Here is an 18,987-nt window from a genome sequence, read left to right on the forward strand (position 1 = left end):
GACAAAAGAAATTAACACAAAATGAGACTTTGAGGTTGAGATGAACCCACTTGATGCTTCTTCTTCATTGTATGTGATGGGCTAGCACTGTGGTCCCCAAAACCTTTCCTGTGAAGACCACATAACTTTGCCCTTCTCTGATTAGGGGACAGGGTCAGTTTTTTTGCAGAAAAAGTGTGACGATTGCAAAAGTGTCTAAATGTAAAAGTTAATTTTTTTCCAGAAAGACACAATCAAATAACCCTTTCTAGATTCTTCACAGAACAAAAGACAGAAAAAATAAAATAAAAACATCAATGAAATAAATTATAACCAATTAACCCTCTCTGAGTTCTTCACAGAAAAAAAAGTTAATGGGACATAAACTTTCTATTGTGCAGTGCACAGTCTTAACAGGTCAAAGTTCAGCTTAGTTGTCAAACAATCAATCAAATTTTATTTGCACAGCCCTAAATCACCAAAGTCTCAAAGCGCTTCACAGATGAAAAGAGGTCATGTAGAGACTTCTTTCGAAAAAACAAGTCATATAGACATCTTTTCGGTGAAAGGTACTGAGAAGGAAATCATATATTAGGTTGTTCTCATTATGTGCTTATTTCTTGTCTAGAATAGTGTGCATTGCTATCCACGTGTGCAGTCCGAGTTCAACTCACCCCAGTCCTTAGATAAAGCTGTTGATGCAGGAAAGTGTGAGCTGGGACCTTGGCCTAGCTGTTGGTGGTGCCCGACTGGCTCATTTTGTTATGTCTCGTAATGTGCAATGCTTTGCTGAATGAATAAAAACCAGGCAGGGGCGCTTGGGCGTTGAATTAGCGTTGGAGAACCCACGAGTTCATTTGTCCAAGCTTTTTCCCTATCCATGGTATAGAAAAGTCAATCTTGGCTGGTCTGAGTTACTCTTTCTGCTGCTTGGCAGCTAGCCTTGTCCTAGTCTTCTTTTAGAGATTTTTCTGACAGGTACACAACAGCATCCTCTGTCAAAGCTCCCAGAAGGGGAAGTAAAAACTCAAAAACCCTAATATGGGGAAAATCAGAAACCTCCAGAAGGGACCACAGGTGGGAGGAGCCCCCTTCCAGGCCCACAGGTTGAAGTGGATGCTGCATGTACCAAATACAGACAAATACTGTAGATACACATTACAGACAAGTACAGGTAAACAATATAGACTACAGAAAACATATTGTGCTATATAGTGCAGTGATGTCTTGACAGCAGGCAAAGCCATTGGGCAGGAACCTTTCCACAGTCCAACCAAGCGGACTGCAGACGGTCGATCTCTTAACCCGCGATGGTCAATCAGCGCAGGGCCAAATGGGGGCGGTCCAGTCAACCTTCACCATCTAGCTAGCCCCCTCTCCGAACCGGAAGAAGGGGGCAGGAAAAAAAAAAGCTGCAGACAGGCCCATTAACTAAATGCTTTAGAGTATAAATGTGGTTTGAGTCGAGATTTAAAGATTTCTACTGAGATGGCTGTGCGAACTTCCATAGGTAGGGCATTCCATAGTACTGGCGCACGAATGGAGAACGCCCTTGATCCCGCGGACTTTTTAGCCCATGGGGTCGATAGCAAACCGGCATTTTGTGACTGAAGATGTCGGGACGGAAAATATGGTCATGCTAAGTCGACGAGATAGGAAGGAGCTGAACCGCGTAAAATTTTATAAGTAATTCACACCTTAAAATCGCATCTCAGTTGTCAAGAGCAGAATCTCTTAATTAAATGACTCATATGAGCAGTCTCTCAAAGTTCTTGTGTTCCTTCCTTATAATCATTTGTAGGTTCCAGTAGACTTGTAGAAATTGCTGTCTGCAGCTCTCTCATCAACATCCCTGTGAAAACCACAAAGTGAGCAGGCTGAGAAACTGAACTAAGTGATACAGTACATCACCTATACAACACAACCAGTACCACTACCAGTAAGTTTGTGGAGATGGATTTTATCCCAGTAAATTTTATTATGATTGAATTTATTTATACTCAGAATGACTCATTCATGACAGAAAAGTGAGCTTACGTTTGAATGTTCATCATGGTGAACTGTGGGCCTACTTCTGGCTGGTGAGAAGTTTATATATATATATATATATATATATATATATATATATATATAATATATATATATATATATATATGCGTGTGTGTGTGTGTGGTGCCCTGCGATTGGCTGGCAATCAGTCCAGGGTGCTCCTTATTGAGAATTACTCTTGTATGGGTGGAGGGGGGGATCTTTTTTTTTTTTGGTATTAGCGTAATTCTGCTATTATTGTCCATAAGTTGCTTTCCACTTCTTTTAGCGAGATATGTGGGGCACTGGTTAGCACGTCTGCCTCACAGTTCAGAGACCCAAGTTCGAATCGAGCTTCCTGTGTGGAATTCGCATGTTCTCCCCGAGTCCTTGTGGGTTCTCTCTGGGTAATTCGGCTTCCTCCCACATGGCCTGTAGGTGAGAGTGGGTGCGTGACTGGTTGTTGGCCTCTGTGTGCCCTTTGTCTCTGTCAACCACTTCAGAGTGTCCCCCGCTTATTGCCTGAAGCCAACTGGGATAGGCACCAGCAGGCCTACGACCCTAATGAGGATAAGCGACTAAAAAATGGATGTTTGGATAAATGGAAAGGTCTGATGTCACAGAATATTTTGAGCTGTTGAAAGTAAACAAAAAAATGAATAAATGCCTTTGTTAGCCATTTTCATGTGTCCAAACATGCTGATTTGTAGTGTTGTAGAAATACATTGTCCTTGTCAAACTGGGCATGCATTAAAAAAAAAAAATTCTGTCGTTATAACTTGACATTCGATTCTCTAATCATGTCATATGAAACGTGTATGTATCTCTCTCTCTCTTAGTCATGCTATTAGCAAAATTCTGCTAATATTGCTTTTTAATATTTTTTTAACTAGATATGTATTGATAGATCTGATACCACTGAACATTTTGAGTGGTTGAAAGTAAAAATATATCCATAAATGGTTTCGTGATAACACCTCATTTTTTTGGAAGAAAAATAAAATGTGTACTGTTTTTCACAAGCCCCCAAAAGTTATCCTCAGGTTAACTCGGTTTAGGTGTTGAAAAGAGGCTGTCAAATTTGGGTTAGGCTTTCCAATCTTCATTTCACTAAAGTTGAACGATGTATCAAACCTCAAATGTCCAATTTCCAGATCACTTGTCTTCTTGTGACACCATTGTGAGTAACGGTCACGCCCCGACTTTTTTTTTTTTTTTTTGTCGTGGAGGAAAGTAACTTTTGAAATGAGCGGCAGTGAGAGCTTTCGACAAACACAAGACACAAGCGCCTAGCAAACAACAGTCAAGACATTTTCATTTATTCAGTCGCACACGCTCGGCAACATGCAATCACGCACGTGCGCACACAATGTTTCCATGTCAATCGTGGACTCCCCAATGTCTCTCGCATACAGTTAGAGGTAGAGACACAAGACAAGTGATTCACGTTTTTTTTTTTTTTTTTTTTTAGTTTTGAGTAGAAATAAACCGATTGAATCCCCAACTTGAGAAAAAAATCCCGGATTACCTGAGTTGCCGCAGTGCGCTTAAGGAAAAGTCTGTTTGGTCCACAGCTTCTCAATTGTATGAGAAGAAGAAGGGAGGGGGGGGTCAGCTTCCTGTGTTCTCATGACAAACCTTGGATGAAGCTGGGGGGGGCGTCATCAGTTCCTAGTGTTCCCCTGATCCTTAGGACAATGGGCGTACTGGGCCGGGATTTTTGCATCTTTCGTGCTACGTTGCGGGGTCACCTCTTGTGCTCCCAGATCTCGGCCATGTTGAGGTCCAACGTTTCCAGGTTCTTGAGGGCCTGCACGTTCTCAACGTAGAAAGCCACGTCCACCACCACCAGCCTGACAACATACGTCCACGCTGGTTTCGTGAAAAGAAGCTAGCCGGCTCATCAGCGGACATGGATGAGAAAAGCCAGGAAGAGCCGGCGGCGGCGCAAGGGTTACCCATGCTGCGGGCCCCCATCGTTGACGACGCCCAGCCGGGCCAGCTGCCTCTTCAGGTTGGCCTTCAGGCTGCCGTTGATCCGGGCGAACAGCATCTGGGTGTATGCGGGCCAGTCAGCTGACGAGCGGCGGCAAGCGGCGGCGAGTTAGGTACCTGCGTCTGCTCGGCGGGCAGGAGCTCGTTGATGGCCTCATGCATCTTCACCATTTGCTTGCACACTGTGCGGAAACTTGACGACGGCATCGGGGCCTTAACCTCGTACTGTGACAAGTTAAAAAAAACAACAAACAAACAAACACCTGTGGCATCAGGATAGATAATAAGCGGATCATCGGTGAAATGTTTCGACAACGAACAGTATTCATCCATTATGTAGGTGCTAAATATGCAGGCATGTTCAGTCTATAGCCCAAAAATACTTGTAATCATTAAAAAAAAACATTTGATGAGAATTCTGAGAGATTCACTGAATGAGTTAATGATTAGTTTTCAGTTTGACACCTTTTAACGTGCTCTAGTTTTTGCGGTAAATGCCAAAAGAATCGTGTAAGGGAAACCACTAGAAAGGAAGCATAGAAAAAATAGTTATTTGATAACATATTGTAAAACTAGGTGCCTACATGACCATTTAGATAGAAAGCCCACATTATGCAGTTAATAAGATCTAATGCATCAAGACTTCTTACGTTAGTTTGGAAACATCCGACCGACTACATTTGAATGTGCCGTATTAGCAGCGCGTGCTAAGACTGGAGGCTTGTACCGTATCGTGCGTTTCCTTAGCATTTGACAACCTTGGTCGGGAAGCGGCAAAACTGGAACAATTCCAGCCCCATTGCCTTTAAAGAAGCAGGAAAGTGGCTTTGTGGTGCGTCTGTACCTTGGTCAGAACCTTCTCAAAGAGGCTATCCATGATGGCCACCAGCTTGGCCCAGATCTCGGCCACGTGGTCGTTGTAGTCCTGCGAACCATGTGCAAATGAGAACGCAAGCTACGGGAGCTTTACTACGCGGCCAGTGCTGCACTGCGCTTGCCTTAGTTATGTAGTCAAAGTGTCTGAGGGCGCTCAAGTGTTTAGGCTGCAGTTTGCTCTCAAAATGACGCCTGATGACGGGAATGTAGAAGATGACCAGCTGCAGGCAGCGCGACGCTAAGGCTAATGCAAAGGCGCACGTGTCAAGTTTGGACAGTGCCATATATATGCTTGCTTGCTTGCGCGTGCGCTTACCAAGGTTTTTGGTGGTGATGGTCTTGAGGCCAACCACCTGCAGCGCTCCTGCACCCAGAACCAGCTGACAGCTGCGAGAGTTGAAGTGCTGCAACACATAGAACACAGGGGTCAAATTCAAGGCCTGGGGGCCAGCTCCGGCCCGCCACATCATTTTATGTGGCCCGCGAAATACTGATTTGACTTCAGGTTTCTGGCTAAAATACGAAGACTTGAAAACGGTCTTCAACTTTGAAAAAGAACAACCATTTTTTGTCCCCAATCTTCCTCTTTTACTTCTGTTACTTCCTACTTCCCTTCTTCCCATTGCTTCATTCTTTAACATTCCATACTCCTATATTTCTTCCTTCCTTACTTCCTTCACATTTCTTCATTCCTCATTTTTTGTTCCCAATCTCTCTTTGAAAGAGTTTTTACTTGTCTCTGATTTCAAAACCTAGGTAACAAACACACTTAAAATTTATATGACTTCACAGTCATTCCGCCCCTCTGACAGAAACTACAACTACAATGTGGCCCAACATAAAAATGATTTGGATTTGGGAAAATGCCACTTAATAGAGATGTATATTTGGGTACGGAACAAATCGCTGTAGTTATTATTCTGATTCAGTAGCAAAGACCGTTGCAAATGAACTCAATCAGAAATTTCACCATTCGACTGAAATACATCACATAATAGTGCCATTAGGAAGTATTTGTGCACATTTTATCCAGCCGATGAGCATCAAGCAATCAGTTACTGAAGGCCATCTTGGCCTTGGTTGTTACCTTGCTTTTGAAATCCCTATCAGTAAAAGCGAAAAATCAGTTCTCCTTTGCACTTTAGACCAGAGGTCCCCAACCATCGATCCATGCCCGGAACCGGTCCAATGATCAACTGGTATTAGGCCACATGGGCTGCACCCAAAATAATAAGGTTTAGGAATGGATTTAATTTATCCTTTAAGGCAGGAGGTGGGCAATTCTGGCCCTCGTGGGCTGATGTCCTGCATGTTTTCCAGTTTTCTCTCTCCAACACACCTAATTTAAACCATTAGCTCAGCAACAAGCTCTGCTGGAACTTGAAAATAAACCCAATCATTTAAATCAGGTGCATTGGAGAGAGAAAACTGGAAAACATGCAGGACCTCGACGACAGGAATTTCCCACCCCTGCTTTAAAGGGACAACGTGTAAGACTTACTGTTTTCTCATTAATAAGGAATACATTATTATAAATTAAAAAAACTTGAAAGCAAATGTGTTCTTAACAACCAACAGTATGATTTAAATATAATCGTAGGTCTAGTTACCATTAAATTATATTACATGGGGGTTGGCACTCCTACGGAGGCTGCCATGTCTGTTATAGCTACGGACAATGGTAAACGCAGGACCTGCTGCCGTCTGTAATGAAAAACAGTCTAAATCTTGCACATTGCCCCTTTAACAGTTCGGGATCCGTGCTTGATTTGTGCTTTGTTTGGACTGCTCTTTGTTTTTTAGGCACCGCCTCTGGCCACTGTTGGTATTACATTTTGTAGTGATGAAGGACGGTGCGGCTTCATTTGAGAGCAGTCACTGTTGGTGACACACAAGCAGAAATCTGGCGCATGAGTGTCAGCAGGTTGCACTTTCATGTTGTAATTTATGTGCCCCAAATTACGATAATGCGCCCAAAATTAGTTTGTTGGGCCAACAAATTGTGACTGCAGATAACAGTAATTGTCAGCCATGTAAGCAAAGTTTTGAAGCATGGATTAACAACATTTTTATATTGGGCGTATTCTTACTTAAAATAATTACTGTAACGGAATGAGCTAGGGGAGGGAAGTCAGCTAGCTGTTAGCAGCTAACAGGCTCCCGTGTTGGCTTAGCTTGTTAAGGTTAGAGAAGACAGAAAGGTATTCCATTTGGCTTGTTTATTAAGACCCATGATGAAAAGCGTTGCGACCTTGAGAAGGTCCGCCAGGCGTGTCAATACGTCAGTGGCGATGGCCGGGATGTCGTTGACGCACTGGCAGTATTCCAGAAAGATTCGGATGAGAAGCAAGACCGTCCTGAAGACGAGCGCAAATAACAAGCTGGTAAGAAAGCCCGCTGCTTGTGAGCCAGTCACATGACTCAGGTGAGCACACCTACCCCACCACGGCGTATTTGTGGCCCTTGACCAGCAAGAAGTCACCCGGCTTCCTGTCATCCCGACCTGCCATGCAAACAAACACACAGACTATTTTCATGTTATCTTTTTTCAACGCAGGTGTACAACAAGATTGGGGAGTGCTGCTACGATTAGTACATAGTAATAACACTGAGTATAATATACAAATAAACAATACATACAAAGAATAGAAATCATAGTTACAGTAGATGTCGTCGGCATATGAATGACAGGCAGAGTTGCCCTTTAGTATAAAGTATTTCTCACTTTACAACAGAGCAAAAATTGGTCATCTAGTTACAGTAGATGTCGTCGGCATATGAATGACAGGCAGAGTTGCCCTTTAGTATAAAGTATTTCTCACTTTACAACAGAGCAAAAATTGGTCTTGTGTTTTGGTGGGTGGGGATAGCGGTTTAACCCAGCTCTTCTAAAACAGTAAAAGGGAAGGGCATGAAATGTTTTCTATTTCCGGGATGGAGGGGGACTTAGCAAAATATAACTGAGAATATCCAACCCAACTTGGCCTTTTGGATATTTTTGATGTGTGATATCTAGTGAAAAGCATACAAAAAAAAATTGAGGAGGCTAAAATATTGCATAGGTTGTCACAACATGTCGACTTTGAATATGCCATCCTGAACCCCTTCTAAATGCTTGAAAATGGGAGGTCGAGAGGCACATTGTACATGTCAAATTTAGCCCATGTCGGGCTCATTTACTGCCATTCAAAATTGGAAATATTGTTCATTTTGGACATATTGAAAACTCGATGTTTAATCATGCATTTCCCCCATTTTTTTCCATTAATCCTTTCAACAGCAACTCACGAACAGGGTGCAAAAGATATTTTTGTGTTGAGAACCCAAAGCATTAGCTTCAGTGAGTGGCTTAGAGTGCCTCCCATAATGCAAAGTTCTTGCTATGCATTGTGGGAGTTGACAAATGCTTTGATCCAAAAACTAAATGTTGCAGAAAAGCTTTTATTTTTCTGCAGGGAAGCATTTTATTTCACGCAACATATAACATTCTAATGCTGCGTTCAGATGGAGCTCGTCGTTTACGCTCTACGCGAGGCGTTTTGTCGCAAGGTCAAGATGTTCACTTTTCACGCAACAGAATCACGCGAGTATCAACTCCATTGACTACAATACAAAACCGTACCCTCTTCGCGCTCCATCTGAATGCGGAATAACATGATATCTGCATATCGTCCCGTCTGTGAAATCTGCAGCATTGAATAGATGTAAGCATTTTTTTTTCCTGACAATTTTTTTTTTATTTTTTTAAATGAAACAGCCTTAGAATATATAGTGATTCCTCGCCACTTTGCGCCTCCCCTAGCACACCCTCAGTGCATCGTTATATTGTGGAGAGACAGGCTATGAAGGTTGCCTGCATGCCAGACGGACAAGTTAACTGTAAATGCGCTTTTCATGGGTGCTCTTTGGACATTGAACTACTGCAGCACACATATTTACTTAAATTGTAAACTATTACACCTTATGCAGTAACTGCAGTACAGTTAACCCTTCTTGTTTTCATGTTTTGGCTGTACATAGTCAGGATCACGGTGAGCTGAAGCTGCCCGGACGTCTCCCTAGAGTCAAGCAAGACACTGAGTAATCATGATTAAAAAGCACAGTTTACACTTCAAATTCCAACTTATTACAAAAGGGAAGAGGAAGTTTTCCTCCCACATAGCTGGTCTAATAAAGTCAAGCGTGTGACTGACTCATCGCGCATTGAGTTCTCTGAGTCAGTCATCTGAGTCAGTCACACACGAGCAGCTGAAAGAGATCGAGAAAGAGGGAATAAAGCCTTGGGATCTTTTATAATAAATTGGAATTTCAAGTGTAAACTGATTGCTATCATGTTTGGTCAGCTCAAGGCTTCACTCTAAGACTTCCGGGCACCGCTAATTTATACCGCGGCTCTCCCTGGGGCTACAGTCAAAGGGATGGGAAGGGATAACAATACAGTTAGCCTATAAGGTTTGATAATTTAAGTAAATTAGTGTACTGCTGTAATATTTATCTTAAATATGTAGTATAAATACTTCTCACATTTAACATTTTAAGTACTCACATACACATGCATGTAAAGGGAAGGGGATTTTTCATTTATTGTGGGAATTAAGTCCCCATTACCAGTGAAAAACGAGATTACATTTATATATGAGTGAATATAAAGTGCATACTGTATTTATGAATAGGGCCAAAGCCAGTGAACGTTTTGAGGGGTCGAAAGTACAAATTAATTTATATTTGACGACGTTATGACCCTTTCAAAATCAGCCCAAGTTGGGTGATAATAAGGCCATTAAACCCAGGGGTTAAATGCGTCATTTTCCCCCCAAATTTACAAGAGCTAATTTAAAGTCGGGGTGGCTACCTGCCGCTTTGCGCGGCGCCAGGCCGATGGTGCCGTCCGCCGTGGAGTCCACCAGCTCCTGAAATTCTACGGGAACCTCGGCCTGCTTCCAGCGTTCATTATCCAGCAGGAGACTGCAGGCACAGGCGGCACGGTCAGGATGACGGACGGCGGCAGTGACGATAGTGGTGTGGCACACCTGAGTTTGGTTTTGCGCTCCTCGTGGAATCGGTGGACGAAGCGGTCAGCCTGACTCTGCAGCGCCCCCCGCAGGGACACGCTACGCCTGCTGCACAGCTCCTCCGTGTCCTTGGCAAAGGACTCCACCGCCACAGAGAGCTCCACAAACTCGGCAGAGCTGATGCGATCCAGGGAGCCGTCCTGCCACCCGCAAGTGTGGACAAGTTAGGGTTATTATGTGCACCATATTTTTTCCTTCTTCCAAAAAGATGCCGTTGCTGAAACAAAAACGATTTTAAAAAATGTGAAAAGGGAGAAAAAAAACCTTCTTCCACTGCATTTTAAATACTGGATGCATTATTGGGGCAAAGAAAAAAGAATGCTGGCTGATTGATGAGTTTTATTAATATCAATTGAAAGTTACCGTTCACAATAACTGCAGAAAAAAGATATCTTTTATCTCCAAAAAAAAAAAAACTTTTGGGAAAAAAAGGTTTTCCTCGTTCAAAAATATTTCATCGTTTTGTAAAACATAGTTTTACATAAAACTATTAGAACAGTCTTTGGATCAAAATATGATAAAAAAAAGAAAACATTTGTAAAAAAGGCTTATAATAAGAAAAAATGGAAACATTTCTTGTGTAGCAAAAAAAAAAAAATCTTAAGAAAAAAATGCGAGAGATATTAAATCTAGCATTTCTTATTAAGATTTCTTTGTTCAGAACATTCATATTTTTACTCATGAGATAGAAAGTTGATTTTAATTTATCTTCAGCTTAAGACCAAGGCCATGATTCTTCATTTAGGAAATGATAGCAAAAACAACATCTTCATACAAGAATGAACATAAGCATTGTTTTAAATCTTCACACTGCAGGGGTGTCAAACTCATTATTATGGTAAGCCACATTGGACTTACACTTCGTTTGTCTTCCTCACACACTTACCTATGTTTTGAGATCATAGGTTGGTAAAAACTGTACAAAAGAGAGATTGTAAGCAAAAAATGTTTGTTTGTTTGTTGTTTTGTTCCTCCCAAATTTTCAAGTTTGGAAGGAATTAAGGCAGGAAGGGATGTGAAGGAACGAAGGAAGGAAGGAAAGAGAAAAGGAGAGGAAGGAACACAACAGCAAAGGAAGGAGAGGAACAAAGAAAGAAGGATGGAGAGAAAAGGGGAGAATGAATGAAGCAATGTCAAGGAAGGAAGGGTAGAAAGGAACTCTAACAACTACCTCAAATGCACACAACTGGGACAACCACAGCCAGAGTTGTCCTGCTTTGTCTCGTACTGTTGGATTGTCCTGTCATATGCTGCTACCTATGTCTTTTGTCGTGGGGTACTCTTGCCATACCTGGTTTTTCGTATTTAATTTTTAGTTTTAGTTGTTAGTTTAGCAACACTAGGCAAAGTAGATCAAACATACTGCACTTTACATTACTATAGAGATAAGTATCTAGCTTTTAGGTTTGTCTCGTCTTGCGCACCTGCACTTTGTTATTGTACATGTAAAACGCAGAGGATAGTGAGAAACGCAATTTCGATTCCTTTGTATGTTAAGCACATGTGTAGAAATTGACAATAAACTTGACTTTGACTTTGGAGGAAGGAAGAAATAAATGAGGAAGGAAAGTGAAGCAATGAAGGAAGGGGAAGAAAGGAAGGTGGAAGAAGGGAAGGGAGAACAATTGAAGAAGAGAGGGAGGGAGGGAGGGAGGGAGGGAGGGAGGGAGGGACGGAAGGAAGGAAGGAAGGAAGGAAATAAGGAAGGAAATAAGGAAGGAAATAAGGAAGGAAGGAAGGAAGGAAGGAAGGAAGGAAGGAAGGAAGGAAGGAAGGAAGGAAGGAAGGAAAGAAAATGAAAGAAATAAATGAAGAAATGTGAAGGAAAGCAGGAAGGAATAAGGCAAAAGGAATGTTAAAGAATGAGGCAAGGTGAAGAGGGGAAGGAATTAAGGAAGGAAGAAATAAAGGAGGAATGTAAGGGTCGGGGCGCGGCCATTAAAATCAGTAAGAACGTACCGTTTGAACATACAGATACGGTTACCGACCCGAATGGACGCTTTGCCGCCATTTTGGGCAAGTTATTTGATATCTCAGTGCTCCTGGTACGAATCTATGCCCCCGTGTGGGATGATGATCGATTCATTACTCAACTCTTCTCCTTTTTCCCTGACACAGTTCGGTTTTATCCGATCATAGGTGGTGTTTTCAACCTTATTCAGGATCCCATTCTGGACAGATCCTCTTCCAAACCCTTTAGTTTATCCAACTCTGTTAACGCATTGAAAACTTGAGGGGACCAAATTGGTCTCAGTGAGCTGATCAATGGGCTCTAATCTGTGAAACTTGTACATTCTTCCTCGGTCTGTGCTTGGCACGGTTTGCTTCAAACCTAAGTTCTCTTCAGGGTGCATTACACAAACGAGAGGCTAGCCTAAATTTGACACGATTTTAGTGATACTTGCAATAGGTGTAAACAATCACCAGCTTTTTACACACATTTTTTTCTTGCTCTGAGTAGTTTTTGGCGTCAGATTTTCCTCACCTATCAGTTGTACTTGGGGACCTTGATTTGTTCCTGCGTACTGCCCTTTTCGGTTGCCCCCCCCCCCCCCCCCCCCCCCCCCTTTCATTACTCAATCTGCCATTCGCTAAGTGCTCCGTGCTAGTCTTTACTAGTCTGTTGGTGAGGCGCCTAATTTTATCTAAGTGGAAGCATGTTCTCACCTCGACACGTAATAGCTGGCTTTGAGAGGTTCTGACCCACATCAAGTAGGAAAAGCTGAGATTTTCACTCAGGCGCTAGCAATACATTCAGTAATACATGTAAACCCTTCTAGGAATATTTAGATGGCCATGATCTCTTCAGGCAGCGAATAGATGCCCCCCCCATTCTGTGTGTATTTATTTTATTTATTTTTCCAGTTTTTTTTCTCCCTATTGTTTATCTTTAGCTATAACTATGCACCAAGCACTTCACGATGCGCTGTGTGTCTTTGGTTGCTCATTAGGGCCTGAGCAGCAAACTGCTACGAGGTCCCTCTTGTTTTTCAGAGGATTATTATTTTTAAACGTCACTGGTATTTTGCAGTTTCCATAAACAAAGAAAAAAACCTGACATTTGCAGGTCTCAAACTAAGCCCTCCTTCTCCTAGACCAGGCATGGGAAAATTATGAGCGAGCCAGATCCGGCCCACTGGTCTGACTTGTTGGTAGCAAATTTGAAATAAATAACTTACTATGCAGGTCAGTGACTTGCCGTATTGACGTAATTGACGAGGACTTAACTAGCAAGCTCAACAATAAAGCAGCATTATTTTCATTATATTCTTGGCACTGGACAAAAGCAATGACTGATATAAAGGACACTGCTCATTTCGAGATAAAGGAGGACTTTTAGGATATGGAATCCCTGAAAGGAAAAACACAGGGAGTGGACTTATTTAACAGCATATCAACGGTCATACAGAGGCACAAGTTACCTTGGAGTACTCAACGTTACCACAGATGGATCACCAAATCTGACAGGAAAAACGTCGGGCTCAAAAGGTAATGTTCCTACACTGCATAATTCACTAGGAAGCACTGTGTAAAACCGTATAGCAGGTTGACCATGTTGCAAAACCTGTTAACTTTAATCAAGCTAGGGGACTTCGCCATCACTAGTTTATCCTTTTTCTCAAAGAAACTAACGCTGATCACACAACGTTACTGTACCATTCTAATGTCTGCTGGTTAAGTTTAGGAAAAGTTTGTCATCTCTGGGAGCTCAAACAGGAGATTTACAACAAAATTGCCTAATGAATTTAATGCAGTGGCTAAAAATGGTGATCAACATCAGTGTTCTCAATCAAACGTTTATGCTGTTACAGTACATTAATACTTTAGCTATGTTTATGTTTGATATGTACTTGTAACAAATGCAGTTTTTTTTTATATATGTATTGTATCTTGTTGCTGTCTGTGCAATTATCCCGACGTGCCACTACCACAACCTGCCAACAACCTCAAAGTGCATATACCCCGATGTGAACATACCCCAAAGTGCCTCAGAGGCTGGGAGCGCCCTTTATAGCTGCTTGCAGCTCTAGTTGTGTGTTGTTTTTGAATGAATGGGTATGCCTGTTCCTTATGCCTGCTCTTGGCATCATGACATGGCTGATACTGCCCCTTGGGTACTCTGAGTTTCTTCACTTGTTTACTGGATATATGTGTGTCAGACCTTGCTCTATGCTATTTTCAACAACACCACTGTTTGTCTTCTTAAAGAAAAATTCTAAGTGTTTGACAAGGTTATTATTTTTTTTTTTTTTAAATCTTACCTTGGCTCTGGCTGTGAGGATCTTGACGCAGCGGTCGTGGGTGACGTCAGAAGCGGCGTGAAGAAGCTCCTGGATGTTGTTGAGCACGCGTTTGAGCTCCAAATCCGGCAGCATCATGTCACCGGCAGGGTTGTCACCGGCAGGGTTGTCCCTGAATCAGTGTAAGAAACAAAGGCTCACCAACCCCTTCATACTTTTGGGCCAATGTCAGTTGAAAGGAATGCATTTTGGCCCAATGATCTATGTTGTGGCATCTGCCAATGGTTTTTGAAGGGCACTGCGTTTTTGTTGGGATAGTGAGGGACGCCCTTTTAACCCCTGGGGTAAATTTGGACCCAACTTGGGCAACACTAGGAGGCTAAAATCTTGCATAGATTGTCAAAACATGTCGACTTAATACATCGGCCTGCTGTCCCTTTTAAATGCTTGCAAATGGGAGGTCGAGAGGTACACCCCACAGATGTCAAATTCAAACCATGTCAGGTTCATTTACTGCCATTAAAAATTGGAAATATTGCCCATTTTGGACATATTGAAAACCTGATGTTTTATTCATGCATTCCCCGTGATTTTTGCACGAATCCTTTCCAACAGCGATTCGAGAACAAGGTGCAATAGAAATGTTGGGGTTGAGACCCCAAAACCACCGTGGGGTGCCAGCGGAAAACGTATGACATTTGCAAGCCTATCAATGACTTAATTGAGTGGCTTAGCCTGACTCGTATCTTTAATTTGCTGCAGGGAAGTGTTCTATTTCATGCAACCCAATAATGTCATGCCTGCAAATTCCCGTCTGCGATATCTGCAGCATGGAACAGCTGTTAATATTTTTTTTCTCACAAAATGAAAACACTTCTTAAATGTACATATGTATGGATAGGGCTGATGCCACTGAATATTTTGAGTGGGTGAAAGTGAAAATATTTTTACCTTTGGCGATGTTATGAAATATGTAATAAATGTGTTGTATGGAAAACAATGCTATCCAATGATCACAGTTATCACCACAGTGCTCAACTGGCTTAATATTAGATAAGCACTAGTCAAGGATGTTAGCTATCCTTCATAAAAAAAAACATACGATGAGAATTTTATTATTTTTATAACTATTTCAAAGGACAAGAATTGTCCTCTATGGCACTGAAAGTTAACTTTTCACAGGTGGAAATAGAGATGTTTTTGAGACTGGAGGAATCATTTTGAAGGGAACACAGCAGGCAATTAGCGAGTTTGTTTCTGAAAGCCAAATTTTGAACTGAAGCTACTTGATCTCAAAAGTGGGAACGTGTGGCTACTCACATGAAGTTCTGCTCCGCAGATGCCGTCTCTGCACCCAACGACGTGGTGGCTCCGGCTCGGAGGGCGTCGCTGATAAAGGGACCATCGTGCGTCAGGTAGGCCAATTCGGCCATGTCCCCGCACGTGCCGGGCGCTGCCGGAGACGGACCCTGCTCTGGGTGGCACTTCTCCGGCAGGGAAGTCTTCTGATTGGCCTCCAGAACCTCCAAAACCACCATCCGGACCACGTTGAGAGTAGCCTGGGAGAAGACAAGACGACGAGAGATGTATTGAGAATTGAGCCAAGTGGAAAAGAAACAGATTTGTGGGTAAATTTGACATATTATTGTATTTAATATGCAATTATTTTCTTCAAGGTCCAAGGCCCAAACACAGTATTAGATGTACAGTGATCCCTCCTTACTTCGCGGTCTCAGTACTTCACAGTTTTTTCCAGGAAAAATAAAAAATATTTCAAAATAAAAAATCATTTAAAAAATGTGCAAAAATGTACAAAAATTGAAAAAAGCACATTATGCAGTAATGTATTAATCAAATAACGAAGTAATATTAGTTAATAACTATGTTAAGAATTCTTCAAGCGTTAGAGTTTGTGACGTTTTTTAATCTTATTTTGAAACGTATGCTTTTAATTTGTCGGATCACGTTGCATTTCCGTTTCCTGTTTTACGTTCTTTGTGCGTCATCCGGCTCGTTACGGTGACGTAGTGAATGACCACGTAAGCTCATATTTATAGTTTATCATTTATGTTGATAACGCACGCTACTGCCTATGTTTAGTTAGCGATGAGTGTTTATTCTGTTTATGTGTTCGTTTGTGTAGAGGTTGCACTTTATAGTTAGTAGTTGTTAGTTGTTGCTAACCCGCTAATGTCGGCTAAAAATACAGTAAATTCATAGATTAAGTGTTTATATGTTAGTTGACTGACTTTAACATTGTTGTTGATTTATTATTCAACAGATACTACATGATACACCATACATGAGCCAAAATAAATGTGTAGTTCAATGTGATATCTTGCGTACTCTTTCACTGGAGTCTTTGTGCAGATAACCAGTCATGAGAACAAATTCTCAACAATCTAAGTAATATTAGTTATTTAATGAATATACAATAATGTTAACAAGGATAATGCAATGTTAAATAATAGGAGAAAGGAAATAAAATAGGCAAAAAATACACACAAAAAAAGGATTGTTTATGGTTACTGCGGCTATATTGGGGCATACAAATCTAGGAACTGATACCCTACTTCGCGGGTTTCAGACTTTGCGGGGGGTTGACAGCCCCCATTAACCACGAAGTAGGGGGGGGATCACTGTGTTATAAATCAATGTTATGGTCTAGGAAGTTTGGCTGATATTCTATTGAAGGCAAATGAACCATAAATCTACTTAGATCAGAGCTGTCAACTTACTAAACCAGAAGGCCCCAACCACAACCTGCCAATACCTCAATGTGAATATACCCCACTGTGCACATACCCCAAAGTGCCTAGGGCTGGGAGCACCCTTTATAGCTGCTTCCAGCTCGAGTTGTGTGTTGTATTTGAATGAATGGGTAGGAGTGAGTGGATGCTTGGTGATGGTTTACAGCAAGATATTTGCTGGATGCTTGGTGATGGTTTACAGCAAGATATTTGCTGAATAGGCAAGCCACCCACCCCACATCCACAATAAAAATCTCAAGCGTTGACCAGTCTCCCGTAATAAAAAGGTTGGCGACCCCTGTACTTAACACTTTGAGTTGCATTCTTATTTTTTTTTACCACATATGGCACCATCTTTTACAACTTTAAAAATAACAAGCACAGTCAAAAGAGGTCAAGTCAGTCCCAATCAAGTCTGATGAGAAGAATAATGCAAAAAAAAATGAAATATTTTGCAAAGCCCCCCCAGAAAAGAGAAAACATTTCACACCCTCCCCTCGCCACGCTAACCATGAATAAGATTTAAAAAAAAAAAAAAAACTATCAGTATACTTAAAACTGTATCCTTTTTAACATTGACACAATGAAAAAGCAATAAAAACCTTTCAACTAAAGTTTTTTTGTTTTTTGTTTACATCATTTCTACAGGTTAAAGGCTTGGCCAAGCCAGGGGTGTCAAACATACGGGTCAATTCTGGCCCGCAAATGGGTTTAAGCCAGCCTGGAAGATGATTTTGTAAAGTATAAAAATGAGCTGAATTTTTTTTAATAAAAAAACTTGATATGTTTATGAATATTAGTAATGTTAATTGCTATAGCAATGTTGTGCTCATTTTGGACGGTGGTAAAAAATACTAAAAAAAAACAAAAACAAAAAAAAAACCTAATAATAAATTTGAAGTTGTTGTTTTAAAGTTATTCCATAGATTTTATTGGTCCTGTCCACTTGGGAATAGATTTTCCTCAATAACGTTAGCAAGCTAAAATGAGTTTGACATACCTGGTCTGAGCAGAAAAAAACAAAAAAAAAACAAGTGGATGAAAGTGCCAGGAAAAAAAATGCCGATGCTTATTTTATCACAATTGCACTTCACAAGGCAAAAACAAAATCTTTTCCCTGGTGTCATATGGGGTCCCCTGGCATCGCCTCGCACCGCCTCAGGGGGCCCGCCCTACTTTTTGAGAAACACAGACTTAGTTCAACCTTCAAACCTCGAATACAAGTTCCAAATTTGAGTGAGTCCGCTGATTGATGTATATGGTGAAAAAAAGCATTCCACAGACATGTTTGGAAGAAGAAGGACATACAGTATGTGAATGTGTGTCATCTACAGGACTGACCTTCATCCTGCGAAGGAAAAGCCGGAAGCAGTCAAAGATATCCTGTAGGAGCTCAAACCACTGAGGGAAGGTCATGAGGCGCATTTGCTCGGCCAACCTGCATTGGGCACACACCCACGCAGTGATGTGGCCATTCCGCACATGGCCAAACGGTGATGTTGCTGTGCTGCCAGCGCCTCTGCAGCCACTTACTTAGTGATGACCTCTGTGTCGATGTCATCGATGGACAGGAGTCGCTCCGCCACGCGCTGCCGACACAAACACTGTCACCTTCCGTCACTGCGACAATAACAACAAGAATATACCAGCATGTCACCTGGGACACGATGGCCTTGGCCGCCGCCATCATCTCTTCGCCGTAAATGTCTAAGAAGTCCAACTTCCTCTGGCGCAGCAGACCAAACACCAGGGACTGAAGACGCTCCTAAACAACAAGCCCCCCCCCCCCCCCCCCCCCCACACACACACACACACACACACGCACACGCACAAACACACACGCACGCACGCACAGACAACAAGATGAAAAATCATGATGTGCCCTCACAAAGAAGAACACAGACAGAGGCAATCAATGACTGATTGATCAATCATTTTAAGCAGTCCTCGCTAACAATTCGATGAATGTAATTTTAAATATTTATTTTCATGGAGACATGACAAAAGGTTTGCACCCCCTGATCTTCATTCATCTTTTTGCTAATC

At 41.8% G+C, this 18,987-nt stretch overlaps 1 protein-coding gene across 3 annotated transcripts in view; it reads right to left on the bottom strand.

Annotated features, from left to right (window-relative positions):
- Positions 1-18,987, bottom strand: part of vps54 (VPS54 subunit of GARP complex) — a 31,145-nt gene that overhangs the window by 865 nt on the left and 11,293 nt on the right. The window contains exons 9-24 of one of the 3 annotated variants that reach the window (XR_015866216.1): positions 18,599-18,706; positions 18,475-18,530; positions 18,283-18,379; positions 15,512-15,750; positions 14,213-14,363; positions 9,909-10,090; positions 9,731-9,843; positions 7,318-7,381; positions 7,130-7,235; positions 5,195-5,282; positions 5,001-5,122; positions 4,847-4,927; positions 4,120-4,227; positions 3,966-4,060; positions 3,646-3,860; positions 1,677-1,831 (exon numbers count right to left, since the gene is read on the bottom strand). Coding sequence is in view for 1 of the 3 variants with exons in the window: in XM_088420163.1 (XP_088276289.1) it covers positions 3,755-3,860; positions 3,966-4,060; positions 4,120-4,227; positions 4,847-4,927; positions 5,001-5,122; positions 5,195-5,282; positions 7,130-7,235; positions 7,318-7,381; positions 9,731-9,843; positions 9,909-10,090; positions 14,213-14,363; positions 15,512-15,750; positions 18,283-18,379; positions 18,475-18,530; positions 18,599-18,706 (1,716 nt within the window). In the remaining 2 variants the exon portion in view is untranslated. Of the gene's footprint in view, positions 1-1,676; positions 1,832-3,305; positions 3,861-3,965; positions 4,061-4,119; positions 4,228-4,846; positions 4,928-5,000; positions 5,123-5,194; positions 5,283-7,129; positions 7,236-7,317; positions 7,382-9,730; positions 9,844-9,908; positions 10,091-14,212; positions 14,364-15,511; positions 15,751-18,282; positions 18,380-18,474; positions 18,531-18,598; positions 18,707-18,987 lie in introns of those variants that run through there. The other 2 variants (XR_015866217.1, XM_088420163.1) reach the window with 2 other exon arrangements.

The sequence above is a fragment of the Hippichthys cyanospilos genome, chromosome 7, assembly GCF_059441005.1.
Source record: "Hippichthys cyanospilos isolate Australia breed blue-spotted pipefish chromosome 7, RoL_Hcya_1.0, whole genome shotgun sequence".
Classification (NCBI taxonomy): domain Eukaryota; kingdom Metazoa; phylum Chordata; class Actinopteri; order Syngnathiformes; family Syngnathidae; genus Hippichthys; species Hippichthys cyanospilos.